The 19,404-nt window shown below is 46.0% G+C and overlaps 1 protein-coding gene across 4 annotated transcripts in view; it reads right to left on the reverse strand.

The window, feature by feature from the left end:
* Positions 1-19,148, reverse strand: part of CDH13 (cadherin 13) — a 964,648-nt gene extending 945,500 nt beyond the window's left edge. For 3 of the 4 annotated variants that reach the window (XM_012806161.1, XM_003791299.2, XM_003791298.2), the window contains exon 1: positions 18,805-19,148. Coding sequence is in view for 3 of the 4 variants with exons in the window: in XM_003791299.2 (XP_003791347.1) it covers positions 18,805-18,849 (45 nt within the window). In the remaining variant the exon portion in view is untranslated. Of the gene's footprint in view, positions 1-8,602; positions 8,657-18,804 lie in introns of all 4 variants that reach the window. The other variant, XM_023514115.1, reaches the window with a different exon arrangement.
* Between the last annotated feature and the right edge of the window lie 256 nt (positions 19,149-19,404).

The following is a 19,404-nucleotide window of genomic DNA, read 5'->3' on the forward strand; positions in this document are numbered from 1 at the left end:
ATCCATCATCCCTCCATGCACCCATCATCTCTCAGTCATGCTTCTGTCTTTCCAGTTCATTGAACAATGATCTGACCTTTGGGTCCCTGGTGACCTTGGACAAGCAGCTTTACTGCTCTAATCTTCTATCATCTCACTTTGTAAAACAGGAATATTGAGAGTATACCATACAGGATTGCATTAGATTTGAATAAGAGAATAGATGTAAAGAAACCTGGCACAGAGAGGTGTCTCTTGTGTATATATATATATGCTCCATGGCTAATTTTCTTCCTCTCAATCAGCCGTAAAATCTTGGAATAATTTCTGATACTTTTCTCCCTTTCCCTTCATTCCATTCACCATCAGGCTGCTAGAACTTGTCCTTTCCTTTCCAAATGCCCAGTGACCTCCCTTATTCACTGGACTTTCTGGCTTCCTTCCTTCCTTCCTTCCTGGCAGGAAGAAAGACTTCCTGCCTTGGGTCTTTCCTCATCCAATCTATCTTCCCCAGTGCCCCAGGTTAATTTTTCTCAAATATAACTTCCCGTTCTGTTATTCCCTTCTTCAAAATCCCCAGTGAATCTTTATCACCTCTTTTTAGAACTTTTTACTTCTTTTGTTTCCTCAAGCTTCTTATGTTTTTCATTATAAATGTAATAAAAGCACATCAATAGAGATGTATAAACTAGAGAGAAAAAAATAACTCAGAGCCCATTACATGAAAGAAACTGTAGTTAGGCATTTGATAAATTCCTTTTAGACCCACTCCCCCCTTTCCCATAGATAGAGGCCTGTTATGCTTAGTAGGAATCTCATTGTATTGAAAGTCTCCCACTGTTCAGTATTCATAGCTCACAGGATTTTTCCAAGTCATTATCATCTTTTAAGCATCTTCTTTAATGGTTATATAATATTCCATTGACTTGCTTAACCAATTTTCATTTGTAGAAATTTAGCCTATTTGTAGAGCATTTTAGAGCATCAGGCATGTGGCAACCAGTCTATAAATGTTGGGTATTACTACTGTTTCCAATTTGGATATGATGCATAAAGCACAGAGAATGTACATATATCACACAGAATATGATGTATTTTTGTACGTCTTTCTCCGTATTTAGCACTGTTGTTTCTTTTTAACTCCTCAGATGTGTATTACTGGTCCAAAAGGCATTGCTGATTTTATGCCTTTTCATAGTGACTACAGCAGATACTGACGGCTGCTCTCCTACTCCCAAGCTGCTGTCTCTTCTGGCCTTTCTGTGATAGGACTAATTTGGTTCTAACCCGCAGGACTCTTAGCTGGTTGTTTTGTCTGAGACCAGAGCCCATACTCAGTAGTCCAGTAGTCTCAAAATCACTGCCAACTGGGGCATCCTTCAGATGACGCCCACCCAGATTTGTGGCATAAAGTCCACGGAGCTCCTGCGTCTCCAGGAGGGATGGTTCAGTGGTGGGTATTGCCCACCAGCTCCCAGAGAGCCCCAGGGGAATTAAGCTCCCAAACCTACCATGGTGACTAGTGGAACAACAAACCCCAACATGGTGATGTTCCCTTCCCTGCCTCACTCCCCTGCTCCCCAGCACTTCCCTTTGGGCCACCTCCCAAGTGAATTAGTTGTACTCACATCCCCCTCTCAGAATCTGCTTTAAGGAAACTCAAACTGAGACTATGACGCTTACAGACAAGTTGCTTACAACTATTGCCTGTTAAATCCTGTTCACCTCCTTGACATAAAAAATAGCCAACTTCCAATTTCTGAGGCATTACTGTTTCTTAGATCAAGTGCTTATGAGATGGTCTAGAATCCCTGCCCCAGCCATACTGGTGGGTACCACTGTCTGCATGTCACAGAGCTGGTGAGTGAGGTACAAAGAGGTTGAGCAACATGCCTGTGATCACAGAGACCCACAGGGGCAGAGCTGGGCTTCAGACTGTGATCCTACCTCCCACAAGGCCTGGGCTCTTAACCATCACCGTGTACTATAGCAATAGTAATATCCTTTGGCTAAAATGACGTAGATTCTACTAATAACTGTCATCCTCCTAGCTCTGACCCAATTTTACATTCTTTCTCCATTCACCCAGAATAGCCTCCTTAGTACCTCCTGAACACAGTACGAATATTTCTCCCTCAAATTTGGACTTCTGCACCCCTCAAGCTTGTAATACTCTCTCCCCCTTCTCTCGCTTCATTTTATTTCTTGATTTCTCACTGGTTTCTCCTTCCTCTGCACACACCTGCTGCTGACACACCTAACTCCTCTGCATATAGAGATAGTGACAGGTTTGAGTAAAAGCATCTAGCCCAGCACATAATTCACAGAAGGCAGAAAGGACATGGGACCTATTTGTGCTACAGCATTGACCTCCTGTAACCTTCCCATCACCTTCAATTTCTTTGCCCCACATCTCAGGCTCTTTCTAATAAGGCAGCACTAGTAAATTAAAAGTCATGTTCTTAAAGCACTAGAAAAATTATCCAAAGCTTGCAAACAAGGCTGTAATAGTTTGTGGCATAACCTTTGATTGTTATTCAGAAGCAAAGGCCACCTGAAGAGGTCCAGCAGCGTGACCTCAGTTCTTTTCATTGTTTGGTCCTGATTGTAGGCCCTAGGCTTAACAGAGTCATTGGTTAACTGGTTGATGTAAATAATTTTTGTCCAAGCAGACCAAATAAACTCAAAGATGTAGACATGTTGTACATTAACTAGTTTCTATCTAACTTGGCAATCCCATCCTCATATTTCTTTGCTAAATTGCTTATAAATATCTTAGTTTCTTAAATGTTCTTGGGAATGGTCACAACATCTTACTGGTTTCCTCGTAAATTAATAAGTTAAAGTATATATTTACCCAAGCAACATAGTTTTACCTTTTGAAAAACTATACACGAATACTAGCTTGCTGCCAGGCAGCTTTTCACGGAGACCCCACTTTAGATTCCGGCCTCCTAGTAAGAATAGGACAAAACAGAGATAAAAATCCCTGTGTGTGCTGAGTGAGTCCGAAGCTGTGCATTTGGACTGGGGCTTCTCAACCTCAGCAGTAGTAACATTAGGTCAGGATAATGTTAGGTGTGTATTGTGTCCCTGGCCTCTGTTCCCTTGATGCTAATAGCAACCCCTTCCTCAGATAATCAGACAGGTCTGTAGACACTGCAAACTGCCCCCTGAGGGCCACAACTGCCCCAGGTTGAGAACCACTGGTTTAGACTCTACTTCACCAGTGAGCATCCTGGGCAGATAGCAGAGAATTAAAAAAAAAAAAAAAAAGATTCAAATTGGCACTGAAAGAATGGTTCTGGACGGACTTCAAAACCCAGTGGGATTTTGAGGTTCCCGCAGGTTTGCAAACTACTGCAAACACTGAAAAAAATCTGAACCCATCCTCAGAAGCTCTGGTTTCCTAGGTGGATAATCTGCATTGCCAACAAGTTCCCATGTGGTGCTGAAGCTGGGCGAAGGATCTGGCTGATGGAAACTTCTGAGATCTCTGAGATCTAGGCATCCTACCACTTTTTCCTGACCTACTCTGTGTAAGAGTTTCCCTACCCACACTGCTTTCTCAGAAATTTTCATTTGTAGGGAAAAAAAATTGTTTTTCCAGACAGAACCTTTATTAACTTCTCATGGAACCAGTATATCTTCAGAATACACTTTGCAAAACACTGCATTGGAAACTGACCACGGAGGGCTGAATCAGACATTCACGTGGCTTTGCACCTGGGAAGAATTACAGGGAGCCCAGAAAACACCTGATATCTGGGGAGACCAGATCCTGGCCTGAACCAGTTCAATTCTCAGCTCTTATGGTAGCCCCAACTGCTGTTGCTCCTCCAGACTGGAGACCCAGGAAGGCATTCGCAGTCCTTCACCTTTGCCTTTCTAAAGCCTCCGCTCCTTGGAAGGCAAGCTCATGTTCAGGGTCTGGTCAGGTGGCAAGCCCCAGGCTGCCCTTTCCTGTGCACTGCCAAGAACTAATGGCTTTGTCATTCTGTATTTTCAACATGAAAAAAAAAATACAAATCATCAACCCATGAATGAGGGCAGCGAGGAGTAAATTCCATGCTTAGGGGCTTGGGACTGAAAGGATCTCTGTGGGGGGGTGATGGTGGGCTGTGGAGGATGCAGAAGGCAGAGGTGGGATCCGCTGAGTTGGGGGGTGTCCTTGATTGGTAGAGTGATGAGTGCTCCCTTCCCAGCCTCAGACCTTAGATTGCCTCCTCATTATCAAGCTATTGAATTCCTCAGCTGCATCAGCCAAGGGGTGCCAAACATTCATGTTAATTTGGGTAAATCCTAAATCCTTGAAGCAATCTGCTATCAACTGGAGGACAATGACAATTAGCGTGTCAAATTTCTTTCTCTCTGCTCCTTCCTTCCCTCTTTCATATCCTTAGGTAGATTAAGAATCTACTGTCCTAGGGAAAAAGGACAAAGGTCATCCCCATCTCCACCTTAGTGCTGCCATAACTTAATCCTGTCCCAATGGATTGCTTATACCTGGGGAGGAGGGAACACCTTTCCAATCTACCAATCAGAACTTAGGTCAACTGCAAAAGGATAGGGAGGACGCTGTAGCAACAGAGGCCCAATAGAGTCTGGAAGGTGACACAGAACAACCTGAAGGCTGATTAAATGTATATCAGGGTTCATAGCCTGCCCCTCAGGGGCATTTAAAGAAGCTCACAGGAGGCCCCTGTGCACAGTAAGACTCTGAGATTCCAAGGTGACCTCTGAATCATGAGGTGGGCCCAATCCAGACAGTATCCAGGCCATAACCAAGGCCTTTTTTGCCATGACAAGAGGGGCCCATTCATTGTCTATGGCAAACATATCTTGCTTTATAAACCTGTATCTTGCTTTTGTTTTGTAAACCTGTCTTTTTCTTCCTCAATCAACTGTTTCACACTAGTCTTGCTGATAGTGCATCTGGTCATTCTCCACCCATGATTACACCAAGATCCGACATCTCAAGCGGCTGCCTGGACCCCGACAGTATTACTTTCACAATTCAGCCACACTCACACACCTCCCTTTCCTGTATTCTCCAGGTTTTACAGCCTGGACCCTACGCCAGGGGTGCCTGGGCTGGATGGAAATAATAACAAAGATTCTTAAATGCATTTTGCAAATCACCAAAACAAAAGTGCAGAACTACTGTCTCATTTCTAATGAGCCAAAGTTATCTGTAGCTCTGGACCACCCAGGTTGCCCTTAATGAATGAACTATGTGTGAGAATCAGTGTAGCCCCAAAGAGTATGATTCAGACCTCAAACTGCTGGGTCTAAATCCTGGCACTGCCACTCGAGGCCCCAAATTTCTCAGTTTGGAGGAGCAACTGGGTAAATATGAGTGAGGGAGTGAAGCTCACCCCTGGAAGGGTTGTATGTGCTCAGGGGTGGGGCATGCAGGCGCCCTGAGGTTGAACTGCCCAAGGTTTGTTTGTTTTTCTATTCAATAACAGGTTCCTTGAGAATATTTAACATACTGTGACTCCCACCCTATTAAGACATACAATTCTAGGGATTTTAGTGTATTCACAGAACTGTGTAATCACCACACTATCTAGCTGCTGGACATTCTCATCATCCCCAAAGAAATCTCATACCCATTAGCAGTCACTCCCTATTCCTCTTCCCCCCAGCCCTAGACATCTGCTAATCTGCTTTCTGTCTCCACGGATTTGCCTGTTCTGGACACTTCACTGCACAGAGTCATATGACATGTGGCCTCCTGTGTCTGGAAGGAGGCAGGCACTGCTCTATGGCTCAGAAACTCAGCCCCAGTGCTCCAAAGCTTTACTAAGTTCTTTTATTTAGTTCTCCTGGAGTTTCCCCATCTGTGAAATGGGATTAAAAGCATAGTAAATACTCTGGAGAATCACTGTGAGGATTAAATGTACTAATTAATACATCTAAAGTATTCACACCAGCCCTAGCTCATAGCACTGCCTAGATGTCAGCTTCTGCATACAGTTCCCCTGCCTCAAATCATCTGAATACTAGTGAGAATCCAAAGATGAATAGCAAGCAACAGAGTAAACCTCTCCTGCCCTGCCTAGCGCACAGCCGGGTGGGGATTATATGGTTAGGAATCTGGCTTAAATGAATTCAGTGAAGTCATCTCATATGCACATTTAACTAATAGAAAGCTAGCTCTTCTACCAAAAAGAGAAAGAAAAAGAACAATATAAATACTGCAATTAAATGCTATAAAATTATATCTTGCATATATTCTTTATTATGTGCTGTACATCACTCCGTGTATTATACATCGTTCCACAGTGATTACAGTACGGGGTTGCATACACAAAACCACGCACACTGCACTTTAATGGCCAGCATAAAAGATTTCAAGGTTAATGATAACTCTGTGTTTGCCTTAAACCCTGACTTTATACGCTAACCTCTGAGTATAATGTAACTCCATTGTGTGTCGACAACAATAACAATTCAGCATTATTCCAGACAAATTAAATCAGCCAACAAGCAGTCTACTGAGCTAACTGGGTCAATGCCCGTTTGCCAAGCATCATTTCTGCCCTCCACAAGCTCATAGTCTCATTTTGAAAATAAACAAAATGAGGGGTAACTGTACGGAGTTGGTGAGCGGCATAACTCGCTTCAGGGTACAGATGGAAATCTTCTCTCGTCCTACAGCCAACAAGACAGAGACAAGAGCTGTGTTCTCTCCCTGACCCTGTCCATCTCCTCACCTGCACTTTCACTCTTTGTAGCTCTCATTGCCACCTGGCAGACATGGCAGACCTGTTGTTTTTCACTGTCTCTCCCCCATTCCGTGTGTGAACTCACCAGGACAGGGCCTTTGTCTGCATGGTTCATTTAGGTATTCCCAGTGCCTAGAACAGTGGAGTGCTCAGCGGGTTCCGACTGAGCGGTATGTGCTGATAAATGACCACATGAGGGAAAGGGGGTGACTTTTTAGAAAACCTCCGCTTCTCTCCCATCTTCTGACCTTAAAACACTTATAATCCATTCCTTTGACCTCAACTAGTTTATTGATTAATTGTTCCAAAGTAGGATGAATATATTCCAAGTCAAAAGTGAGGCCTCAGGTAGCATTCCAGGGCTTTGGCATACTGGTACCATCTAGTGGGAAAGAGGGTACCTGCAGGTGGGTGCATAACCAAATTCAGGTTTCAACAACCACCACCACCATCACTCTGCTACCATGAGCTGTACTGAGGAAGCTCCCAGAAACATGTCATGGTGGCCACTAGAGTCTCATGATCCCATGTCCTATAGGGCATATTCTGCCAGTCCAAGCGCCTGCCATGACTCACCATTTTCCTATGTAGGACTCTGCCATGGTGGCTTCTCTATACCAGCAAGACCTATCACAGGGGAGTTAAGGGTGGCAGAGGTCACACTGGCCAGCAGAAGATGAGCATCACTGAATATACCTCCAGCCACCCGTCCCACAGAGGGACAGTTCTTCCCAGGAGTCCCAACAGCAATGAGGTCCAGTTTCCCATGACAGTGACAGCTCAATGACACAGTTTCTATTGGCTTATTGGCGTTCCTTCTTTCTCATCTTGCTGTCTCCACTCCCTCACTTCTAGGCCCTGAGACTGCTCACAAGTTAATCCCCTGCACCCAAGCCTGGTTTGAATCATTGGTTGCCATGTTTTTTAATTCCCAATCATAAAATTCCAACAAAAACAAAAAATGGAGAATGGACAAAATTTGACCAACAACTCTTTAGCAGTAAGGACAAACCATAGGACATTTCATTCCAAAAATGTGTCAAGGCCATGGCATCAGACTAAAGAACTCTCCAGCCCAAGAGACGGCGGTGGACAAGCTCAGAGTGACACTGTCTGTTCTATTTGAATAATTTTCAGCACCATCCCTATGAGAAACTTTCATACTTGTCTTGTTTGCTGTCTTTTTCCCCTAACAGAAGGCAGACTCTGTGAAGACAGGCAATCTTACCTTTCTTAATCGCAGCCCCATACCCTGGTGCTGAGCACCATGTTTGAAAGGCAGCCTTTTCACAATAAGTTTTCATTAAACGAACAAGTTATCCAAATATAAAATGTATAGATGGGGTGCACAGATACAAAAGTTCTCAAAGAGAAAAGGAAGGAAGAAAAGGAAGGCCACTGTGCTAAGAGACTTGATGAGCGACAAGGCAAAGGAGGAATCCACCCAAAGGACAGGCTCCTTGAAGACACAGCAGGCGCTCTCTGTCTCTGGCCACATGTACTGTGCTCATAGCATGCACTCAGCATGTGTTTGTTGAATCAATGGCTACCCTGATTAAAGGCACTTAAATTGAATTAAAAAGGAAAAAAATGTTCTGGTAAAACAAAAATAAACTTTGAGTTAGATTCTGTCCAATTGTAACTATAGATCCGTGGATCTGTATAGCTCCAGGCTGTATATTTCTCATTTTCTTTTAGATTGGGTAAAACGTTACAGACAGTAGCATGCAGAAGGACTGGATTAGACAATGGACTTTCTTGGTGCTCCTGGGGAAGGATGCCATCCAGCTGCGGCCTGTAGGAACCTGCTAGAGAATGTGCCTGCATGACTGGAGCCACAGATGAGCCACACCCATGCCAGGTCCTGGCATCCTTGCAGCCAGTCTTACTGGCATGGCCATTCTTGCTGGAGGAAGCACACAGTGTGGGTGGGTTGTTTGGCCCTGGTCAAAAGTAAGGACTCAGAGACAAAGAACACAAACAAATACCCCTGGGCTAATCCAGTTTTGAAGACTGCAACCAGTAACTCAGACAGGAGGTCCAGGGCCCAGACACGCTTTCAGAGAGTAGGAACTCAAAAAGTGGGCCCATCCCAGACAGCCATTTCAACTTCAGGAGAGTCAGAGAACAAAATAGACAAGGTGGAGATGGGAGAGGGTAGGGAGCAAAGTATAACAGAGGGGAAAAGGCTAGGACAGGAATCAAGAACACGCAGGTTCAAAACCTGCTCAAGTTGTCTAGTGGCCATGTGGCCTTGGGCAAATGACTCAGTCACTGGGAATTTCTTTTCATCATATATGAAATTGAGAATAGGAGTTGCCTGTAAGGGCTCCAGCAAGGATTTGAGATAATGTATATAACTGGCATAAGCATTTATACTAAATTGTAGTTATTTCAGAGAATTTTAAATATGGCACTGGCACGCACATACACGTGTGTGCACACATACACAGGCTGCCTGAATAAAGCCTCCTGAGAAAGCTTCTGGGCAGATACATCTAGAAGATCAAATCCCACCAGAGCAAATAATTTTATGAGGCATAAAATCTCCAGAGGAACAATCCTTAGGGACCTCTCAATATGGGAACTGGCAAATCCTTCCCTAGGGAGCAAACTTTCTTTTTAAATATTCATGCATATAAACTATACAGTCATTTTTCCCCTCAATTTAGTCACATCCTGAAGGCCAAGGTCCCATGGTACCTCAGACCATAAACTTCCTTAGAGCACAGAGGGTGAAAGTTAATATAACCAACACACCTTGAGCAGATGCCAGTCACAGGGTGACATCACTAGCTGCACTTAGGTAATCCTCACAGCAACCCTGCAGGGTTGGTGTAGGTGTTCCTTTCCTCTCCTTATTTGCAGGGGAGAACAGGGAAAACAGAAAAGGAACGGAATAAAGTAACTTACCTGAGGGAACACAGCGTGTAAATGGCTGGGCCAGGACTCAGACTCACTGCTCAAGGGCTCACGAGTCTCTCTAACTCCCCTAGCAGTTCAGGACACCAGCTTCTCTGGGCCCCTCCAGCCCATGAGCCTTAATTCTGCTCCAGCACATTCTCTGGTGAGGGCCAGGGCTGTTGCATTTGTCTCTGGATTCTTAGATTAACAGCATTATTGGCACTTGGTAAGCATTAAAATGTACAAGAAGAAAGGAGAAAACACAGAAGAGAGAGAGAGGCAAAGAGGAGAGATGGAAGGAAGAGAAGGAACAGCCCCTGCCGACCATTTTGATTCCCGTGCCAAATTTGTCATTATTTCAGCTATTTATTTACTTGTTTGTCATCAGCTGTCCTCTCGAATGTAAGCTCCATGAGGGCAGGGGGCTATATTCATTTACCTCTGAATTCCTTAAATGCCTCAATAAATTCTTGGTGCATGAGTGAATGCATCAGCCAGGCAGCTTTGTCCCCACACAGATGCCAGCTCAGCTCAAACACCAGCTAAGAACCAGCTTACTGCTTATAATTCTGTGATCTTGGGCCAGGTCCTAAAACTCTCCACTTTCTCCATCTGTTCAAAGGGGACAGCAACTGTATGGACCTCACCCTCCGAGGCTGAAGTGCCTGGTTGGGCGTCTGGCACACAGCACGCACTAAATACCACTTATCTTTCTGAGAGAAGCAGGGAGAAAAGAAGAGAAAGACAGCAGGAAAGTAGGATAGATAAGTTCAGAATCAATACTGCCATAGAGCACAATAACCCTTTTAAATTGCTAAAGTGCCCAGACTTGCAAGGAGCTCAAACTCCACACAGTGACTGAATCAAACTCACCAACTGTTTGTGTAGAGACCAGTTAGATACCTATAGAATCCTGGCTGAAGGAGGAGCTGTGAGGACCTGCTTCCTTGTAGGTAATAATGATCTTGATAATCTATGTACATCTTTGAAGCAAATTAGACTTCTCTGAGTTTTAATACCCTTTATCTATTTGAACTTCATGAACAGTTGGTCAATTTGACAGATGAGAACAGGGCAGCTGCTCTGCTAAAGGTCACAGCATGAGAGAAAGAGACAGCTGGAAATAGGATCCAGGTCGGTCGTACTCTGGGGCCAGAGAGTATCAGCATGCAAGAGCCTTTCGTTAAATTTTTACAAAACTCTTAGGTTGGCGGATTGAAATTGCCCCTAGTGGGAGCATTTACACTGCAGAAATTGGCAAACACTATAAATTACATGGTTGTGTTTTGGTTTGGGTTTGTTTTCTGGTTTGGGGGTTTAGTGAGAGACAGTTGTTAAACATTTACCAACACACCACTGCCTGGCACCCAGTTGCTTATTCTGCTGCCATGCCTGGGAGCATAAGAGTCACCAAGGCGGTGCCCAAGAGACTGAGGCAAAGGCTTGTTAGCATTTGCAAAGTGAGTGCGGAAAGTACTAGATCATTATTTGCTTCATGTAAGAAATATTGGTAGCTCTGTTGATTGAATGTTCAAGAAATGATTAAAGGGCTTAGCAATGTTTCTCTCAGATATCTTTTGCATGAAAAGTCTCAGAGTTTGGTTAATTATAGAGTCTGCACGTTGCAGACAGCAAGCATCTTGAACCCCTCCCCATCCCCTGTCCTGCTATCTCCAAACCTGGCCACTGCAAAGCCCTGTCAAGTTCTCTGCCCGCCTTTTCTATTATCTCAGTAGGACGTGTCTAACTTCTCTCATCACACTGACTCTGCACCCTCACTCCTGAGCCTCAGGTCTAGACTGGCTTCTCCCTTCTGTTCATATCCACCTTCAACCCATTAGCTACACTGCAGAGAGGACAGCTTTTCAAAATGGAAATCTGGGGTTACTCTACAATGTCTCCTTGTTACCTCCAATGGCTACCCAACACCAACAACCCTTGCTGTGAGTGACAAGGCCCCATGGGTTCTGGTACCTCATTGCTGCACCTCACAACACTGGCTGGGCTGTGTTTTGTGTCCCCACTGCAGAGGCTCCCCCCAGCCTGTGCCTTCCACCTGGAATGCCTTTCCCCCCACACCCCCTCCAGTGTGCCTTTGTCAGTAAGCCCAACTACTTCTCCAGGTTGGAGTTCAAGCATCATGTTGTCAGAGAAGCCTCCCAGCTCCTTCGTCTGGAGCTGATGCCTTTTTAGTATTCCTTCATTCACTCATTTGTTTGTTCGTTCATGTTTGCTGAGTACCTACTATACGCCAGCCTCTGTTCTAGGCCATGAGGATACAGGGTGAAGGAACTGCACCACCATATACACTATAATGGAAGTTGTACTTCACTGGGGGGAAAGACAAAGAACAGACAAACTGTTGGGAACAGCGTGACCTCATATGATGGTGTCTCCTTCCTTCATAGCACTGCCTCCATTTTAAATCATTAGTAAATTGAGACTGATCCCCTGTGCCAGGGTCTGAGCCCAAGAAAGCAGAGAGTGAGTCTGCCACATTAGCAGCTGTATCCTAAACATAGAGACAGTCAGTGCCTGGAACATAGTGGGACCCCTGCAGACATCACAGATGTATATTGAAGCCATTTCAGGCCCAGGTGAATCTCCCTAAAGTCAAGTTGCTCCAGGGCTTGGGCCCTGCAAAGGACGATCCCTAATGGTCAAACCCTTCATGCCCTCTCCCCTTTACAAAAACTCCTTGTAGACTCTTTGGCTATAATTTTGAGTTAGATCAGGAGTCAGTAAACTTTTTCTGTAACAGGCCAGATAGTAAATATTTTTACCTTTGGGGGCCAGACAGTCTCAACTCTGCTGTTATAACACAAAACAGCCATAAACAATTATATAAATGAATAGGTGTGGCAACAATCCAATACAACTATTTACAAAAACAGGCTGCACACAGGAATTGGCCACAGTCCATAATTTGCAACCCTTGAGTTAGATGATCCCAGATGCCCGACAGCTTACAGCAGTGGAGGGGCAGCCAGTCTGGCCTGAGTCAGCTATTGGTTCCACTGGCAGGGCCTAGCAACTTTCCACAGCCCTTACAATCAGTCCCCAAGGAGATTATCACACAAGCCCAAGCTTCAGGCATTTGCAGCCACCACCCCCTTCCTGCAGCACACAGCTCAGAAGAGTGGTTCCCTGCTACATCCAGAGAAAGAGAAGTTGAGCTGAAGGCCCCGCACAGCAAGCATGGAGGCTGCCACATTCCTTCACGGGGTCCCGGGTCTCCTGCAGAGCTTGAGCTCACTTCCGGCCACACAGGCATGTGGCAGGGATGCTGTCAGCGGAGCAGCTGCTGCCCTCCACCTCAACCCAGCCCACGCACAGTCGGAAGACACAGGGTCTTTGTGCCCCGCAGCGGGGTGGGTAATGTGCATTGGTGTCTGATACTCGACACATCAAAACGTGCCTATCGCTAATGTTAATTTTCAAGAATTTGACTTCTGTTGGCAACGAGCAGAGGAAAAACAATCACGTTTTTTATATTGGTATGTGCTTATATTTACCCTGATCCTTGAGGTCTGTAGCTATGGAAAATAAGAATCACCTGCAGCTTACATGCTGGCATGGGAAGGAACACACATTAGTCTAGTACTTACAGAGCCAGAGAGCATTAATTGTAGCAGTAACACTGTATGAAAAACAGATACAAAAACATCACAAGGGCTACAGGACAGCGCTAGGTATGACAGCGTCCTATGTAGAAGAGTACACTACATGACATAGCTGTGGCTGTAACCTTATCTTGAAGTTACAAAAGCTCTGAGTATTAGATCAGTGCTCCCAAAGCCGCTTGTAAATCTAATCTAGTAAGTTACTGTGATGTTCCCGTTATGTCTGGGAATGGCAATACCCCAGGTGTTCCTGTACTCCAAGGGCAGCCATGGTCTTGGGAGACTACTACACACAGGGCGTGCAGGCCTACATGTTATCCCAGGGGTCCCAGGGCCCCTGGGCTGCTGATGCCTGATGATGTTTTAGCTGTACCAATGAGCTGCGGTGTGTCACTTCCTTGGATACAGGTGCTACGTTGCTCTGGGGACTTTATAGCACTGACTATAAAGTTCTCAAAGAGGGGATGCAGTTTCCTGGTTCATGCTTCTCCAAAGCACACACACATCAATGTAGTTCAGTCACAGGAACCAAGACCAAAAAGACACCAGTACTGTCCTTTTCAAATAGTCATCACTAAGAAATTAATTGTACCAATTTTGTCAAGCCTTGAAATCTTTAAGAGGCCAATTAATTAATCACTAAGAAATTAATTGTACCAATTTTATCAAGCCTTGACATCTTTGCCCCTATGGGGCAATGGGATACAATAAGTGAGTACAGTAGGCTGGCAGTAGGGAGTGGTGAAGATTGTGGCAAACTACAGAGGCATATCCTGCCTGATGGGGGCCAAGTACAGCTATGGGGGAAAGTGGATCTAGCACCATCTGGTTATCTAACTTTTTCAGAAATCTAAAAAACATGGATTGCGTTTATAAAAAATAATTGTTAATACATAATTTCCCCCTTTTCAAAACATTCAATCCAAAGTACATGCATGCCTAAATTTGGTCCATGGTTGTTATTTTGTAACCTCTGCCCAGAGTCAGAGTTGGGCTAGATGAGTTTCAGTGCCACCAATCAGATGTCTCAAGGCTCAATCTGCTAAGCCTAACGGTGAGCATTCACCTCCATGGACCCTGACTCAGTAGCATTTCAAGTTTGAAATGTTATTTCTTCTCCTCTCTAGCCTTCCTTTAGCCACCTCTCTCAGCAGAGAAAGATGATTTTCACCCCAACTCTAGAATAAGGCCACCACTGAATGCCTACCAAAGGTGCAAGGCTATAGTCCAGATGGTGACTGTTTATGCAAGCTGCCTGGGCAGGGTCCCCAGGTGGCTGCAGAGGACACAGGCCATAGGGAATTGTACTGGCAATGACCTTGAGGAGTGTCAGATTCTCATAAGCATTTGGGCACTTTGCTGATTACTAAATGGGAAAAATGTCCAAACCACAGGCCACTTGATTTGACTCTGCCGAAATGATTATTGTACTTGTGCGACAGACTGATATTTCCCTCTCCTTTCCAACTGGTGTTGGAGTGAGTGGATCTGGCTCACGCTCACCCTTCTGGGTAGTTACCTCGTGGGGAAGATTATCTCTTTTCACAGGCAAAACTATTCCTGCCTTTTGGCTGCCTAAGGAATAAAACCAAGTCCAACCAAAGTCAAGTGCCAGGAAATTTCAGAACTTCCTCACATTCCATATGTATTGTCTACAAAGGTCTTTGAAATTTTCCCTGCTCTAATACTCAGAGGGGATACAGAGTTAAAAAATAAAATAGAACAGAACCAACTACAATAAAGGAAAAAGAAGAAAGGAGGAAAGACCCTGGGTGAAAAATGACAGCACTTTTCATTTTGAGGAGCTTGTAGCAAATAATTTAGAATAAGGAGAATAGTTTTGTTTTGATGGAGCTGCTATATTGAAGTTCTTTAAAATATGAGCTGTAGACTCAGAATTTTGTAATGCTGTGGATGGAGCCCTCTTCTGGAGAAATTTTTCAACATGTATTAAAATAAAATCAAAAACACACAGAGATGTACACACACACAAAATATCAGTGTCTATTTAGATGATATGACTGTCAATCAGGTAAATTCAATCCAGAGTTTGTTTTTTTTTTTTTATCTTCCTCTACATTGAAATTAACTGGACTCCCTAAGCAATGGTATTTCTGGAAGGAAGGAAAAGAGGAAATTCTCAACAACCTAGCTATACTTTAACCTAAACGGTGAACTTCAGATTGAGGTTCAATTTACACATCCAAATTCTGGCACTTTTAGATAATACAGTTATTGGATACATTGGTTTGTTGGGCAATTTCACTGTAACATATAGAGGATACTTCTGGAAGGAAATAGATTTTAGTTAATGGAAAACCCGAAGGCTAAAGATAGAAAAGGGGAGAAGGGAGGGAGGCGGAGTGGGAGAGATCAACTAAGATGACTCTTGAGGCTTTTAATATAGACTGTGGAATTATACAAATTCCAGATCACATACTTAGCTTTGCAGTTTATTAAATCTCTTTTGGGACTTGCAAAAAAAAAAAAAAAAAAAAACCAAACCTGTACAGACAGGTGAACTCTACCAAGCTGATTCCCCTCATCACTTAAAAATGTCATGTATTGGCCTGTGGAGGGAGGAGGGTGCATTCTGAAACTGTGAGTCTTTTCCCCTCATCAATAAGGTTCTGGAAATAAACACAGCTCTTAAAACATAACACAAAAACTTGTGGGAGCGCTAGAAGACACTGATTCTCATCTAAAATCCTGAAAAATCAAGATTCTAACTCCAAGAGAGAATTTAAATCAAAACCTTAGAATTCTGTGGAACATTTTTAGTCACTCCCAAGTGACTGCTCTCCAAAACTGAACCACTCCCTAAAATCCTAATTCTTGGGGGATTACTCGTTCATTGTTGAAAGTTTTGATTAGTCATAAGTGCTACCCCAATAGGTGGGGAATCATATTTACAGTGGAATTTCTAGCTCATGTTTTTCCTGATTTGTTTCACATTCATCATTTGTTGTAGCCAAATTCCAGAGGCCACTTTTGGGACAGACTTTCCCAAAACACCCCAGGGGAAAGGAGAGGTGCCTGTCCAACGTTGTCAGCTTCCAGCCATTGTTGCTTAGAATTCCTCATCTCCTACCAAAATACCTAAAATGGCAACAGAGCCAATGAGCTTACAGAGACTGATGGCTTCCAAAGCCAGACCATGTGCATTATAACTGCGGTGGAAAAAACCACACAGGCTTGCCTGAGCACCACCAGGGCCCAGTGACTAATTTGCTTTCTTCTGTTTTTTCTCTGCCTCAGGAAAGTTTTGTTTTTGCTTGTTGGCTCCTAGGCTCCGCGACTTTTGCCACTTTTTTTCTATGGCTCATGGAGCCCTGCACTTGAACCTATTGCTAGTTAACTTGATTGCCTCGAAATGATTTCTCTGTGAGGTACTATTGCTACCAGGATATCAATTACTACCCTAATGTGGACATTTGCTCCAATTATGCTTAACAATCAGACAGAGAAATAAGGCTCTTAGGGCAAGCAATTCAATTCACAGTAAAACCTCTGCTCCCCTCTTCTAAGTAAATAGAGTGAGCCTTCAGAACTAGCTGGGCCCTGCATGAGGAGACACACCAGTTGCTTTGCAAAAAGTATCATGAACAATGCTCCCCAGTGCACGAAGATCGCCAGGCACCGCCACGTGGTCTGTCTTGCTCTACAGAAGGTAGAACTTTGGGCCAGCCCTGGAATCCAAACTGAGGCTGAAACATGTCAAGAGAGAAGGAGGTCTGTAGAAATCCCGGAGAAACCAATGGGAAGGGAAGTGCTGCACACAGGACAATTCCCAGGAGGCACACCTTGTGTAAATGCATTCCCAAGGGCACCCTGTTGAATGCGGTCTTCCCCACCCAGCAGTCCTAGAAAGGTGGTAGGTTATCTTGAAAGTTCAAAGAGGTTGAGCAACCTGCCAAGGGTAGTGTCTGGATCTGTCTGAATCCCTTCTGTCTAAGGCATGCTCTGAGCCCCCTTGCTAAACTGCAGTATACGTAGACACATACAGTCTTAGGGAATGGGTCTAGGAAGTGTGGAAAACCAATTCACAGCAGGCATAGAATCCATGGCAGAATTAAAGACAAAGTCCCACAAAAGAGGAGCTATAACTGAGTAGTGCTGAAAGGGGGCCAACAATCCAGGGGAGGAAGGAGGCAGGAAATCTGTCTTAGCAGCCTGCACCTTCATCTGCCCCTGGAACTGTCCCTATCCCCTTCTTTGAGTCATCCCCTGATCACTGCATTTCTGAGCTGCTGGCCCATTTCCAAAGTCTAACCACAACATTGAGCCAGCACAGGTCTCCCCTAGAAGCCAGCCCCTGCCTGGGACCCTAAAAGCCTTTCTCTGCTTTCACCCAAAAGTACACACATGTGTCTCTTCCCTGGCACCCGGAGTCCTAGCCAGTAACTCAACACCATTCCTAGCACCCCAAGCCTGGCCCTGCCCTGTCCTCCTCCACCCACTTGTAGCCTCCCAGCTCACTCCAAGTCCCAGAGGCTGCCAAGGAGGCCTTGGGTCTGAGTCAGGGTGCTCTCAGAAACCACAGGCTCCCTAGCAGGCTGAGGTGCTGCTCCCCTCCGCCTCCAGCACCTCAGGCCTGGCCTCAGAGCACTGCTTTCCAGCACGCAAACTTCCAAACATCTCCGAGATGCAGAGTTGATCGCTGGAGGACCGTGGCTCCTGCCCCTCCCTCTCCTGGTTGGCGGGCCCTTTCCTGGCGGCACAGCGCTCCTAGGGTTAACAGGCAGCTGCAGCCGGGTGGGCAAGGCTTGAACTTTTCTCCGAGCTCCGCTCCCGCCCAGGGAAGGCGGCAGAGGCGGCAGCCCGGGCTCTAGCTGGAGCTCCAGCTGGCTGGACAATGGGGGCGCCGCCGGGGGCTGGGGGCTGGGGCCTGCGCCCTGGCGGGGGATGTGCTCCAGCCCTTCTGGGCCCAGGGTTTGGGAAGGAAAGGACCCCGATGCGGGCGCGGCCGGCGCTGGCGCCTTTGAGCGACAGCAGCAGCCGGCTGCGGCTCTCTGCTGGCCCGCGGCGCCTTCCAGCGCGCGATGGGCTGGGCACTGGGGCCCGGGAGCCCCGGGAAGTCAGCGATGCCAGCTCGGCCTCTCCAGCTAGGCAGCCCACAATCCAGACCGAGCAGCACTTCCCCCGCTGAATGCTGGGCTGGGGGTGACCACGACTCGCTGGAGTCGCCACAACTGAGTCTTTCTCTGATACACCGAGCCTCCGGAGGAGGCGAACCAAAGTTACCCCACTTGATGTAGGCGAGAATGTCGCCCCGGCTCATAAAAAGGGACTGGGGATTTCTTCCTTCCTTCCCGTGTGTACACACACACACACACACACACACACACACACACGCGAGGAGTGGGGAGGTTGGAAGCCAGGCCCCCTAGGATCTCTGCGCCGGTAATGACCTCTCTGCCAAGCCCCGGGTCTGTCTTCACTGCCGCGCCCGCCCCGAGCCCCCGATCCTCCGATCCCCCGGAAAGCCCCCTCGCCCAGCCTGCGCCCGGCGACAGGAATGCAGAAATGGGGCGCAGAGCGCGCCGGCAGCCCCTCTTCCCTACCTGGGACAGGAGGACGCACACGACGAGTGGAGTTCGCGGCTGCATTTTGCCCGACTAGAAGCGCCCGGCGGCGTTTTCATTCATGCACGCGGCTGCACTGAGCATATTTTCCGTGGGAGCCAGGCTTTGAGGAGAGGCTCTGCCTCGCCAGCCAGCCAACTTCCCAAATAGATCAGCAGCAGCATCACGAAAGCATTGGGTAGAGGCTGATGACCAGGACCAATGGCTTTACAAGACGGATTCCTTCATAAAGCTCCCTCGCTTTGCATGGCAGATACGGGGTGAGCACCTCATGAAGAGCGAGCCCAGAGGAGGTGGCAGCCCATTTGCTTCTTTGGACTGTTGGGGCCCAGCCTCACAAATCATGCTGGGCAGTGCCAGCCGGTTCCACTTTTCCAGAGAATGGAATTGCGCCGGGTACTGGCGGCCACTTCCAGCCTAGTGCAGTAAGATTCTCTTTATTAAAATGTTAATAAGATCCACTTTATTTCCAATAAATCAAATAAAATGACCCCAGCAATTTCAGCCTTTTCTACACCTGGAAAGACTTCGCAGGTTTTTTTTTTTCTCTCCCCCCTACCACCCAGTGTTGCCCAAGTC

Source organism: Otolemur garnettii, unplaced genomic scaffold (genome assembly GCF_000181295.1).
Source record: "Otolemur garnettii isolate 467f Iridium unplaced genomic scaffold, OtoGar3 scaffold00047, whole genome shotgun sequence".
Classification (NCBI taxonomy): Eukaryota; Metazoa; Chordata; class Mammalia; order Primates; family Galagidae; genus Otolemur; species Otolemur garnettii.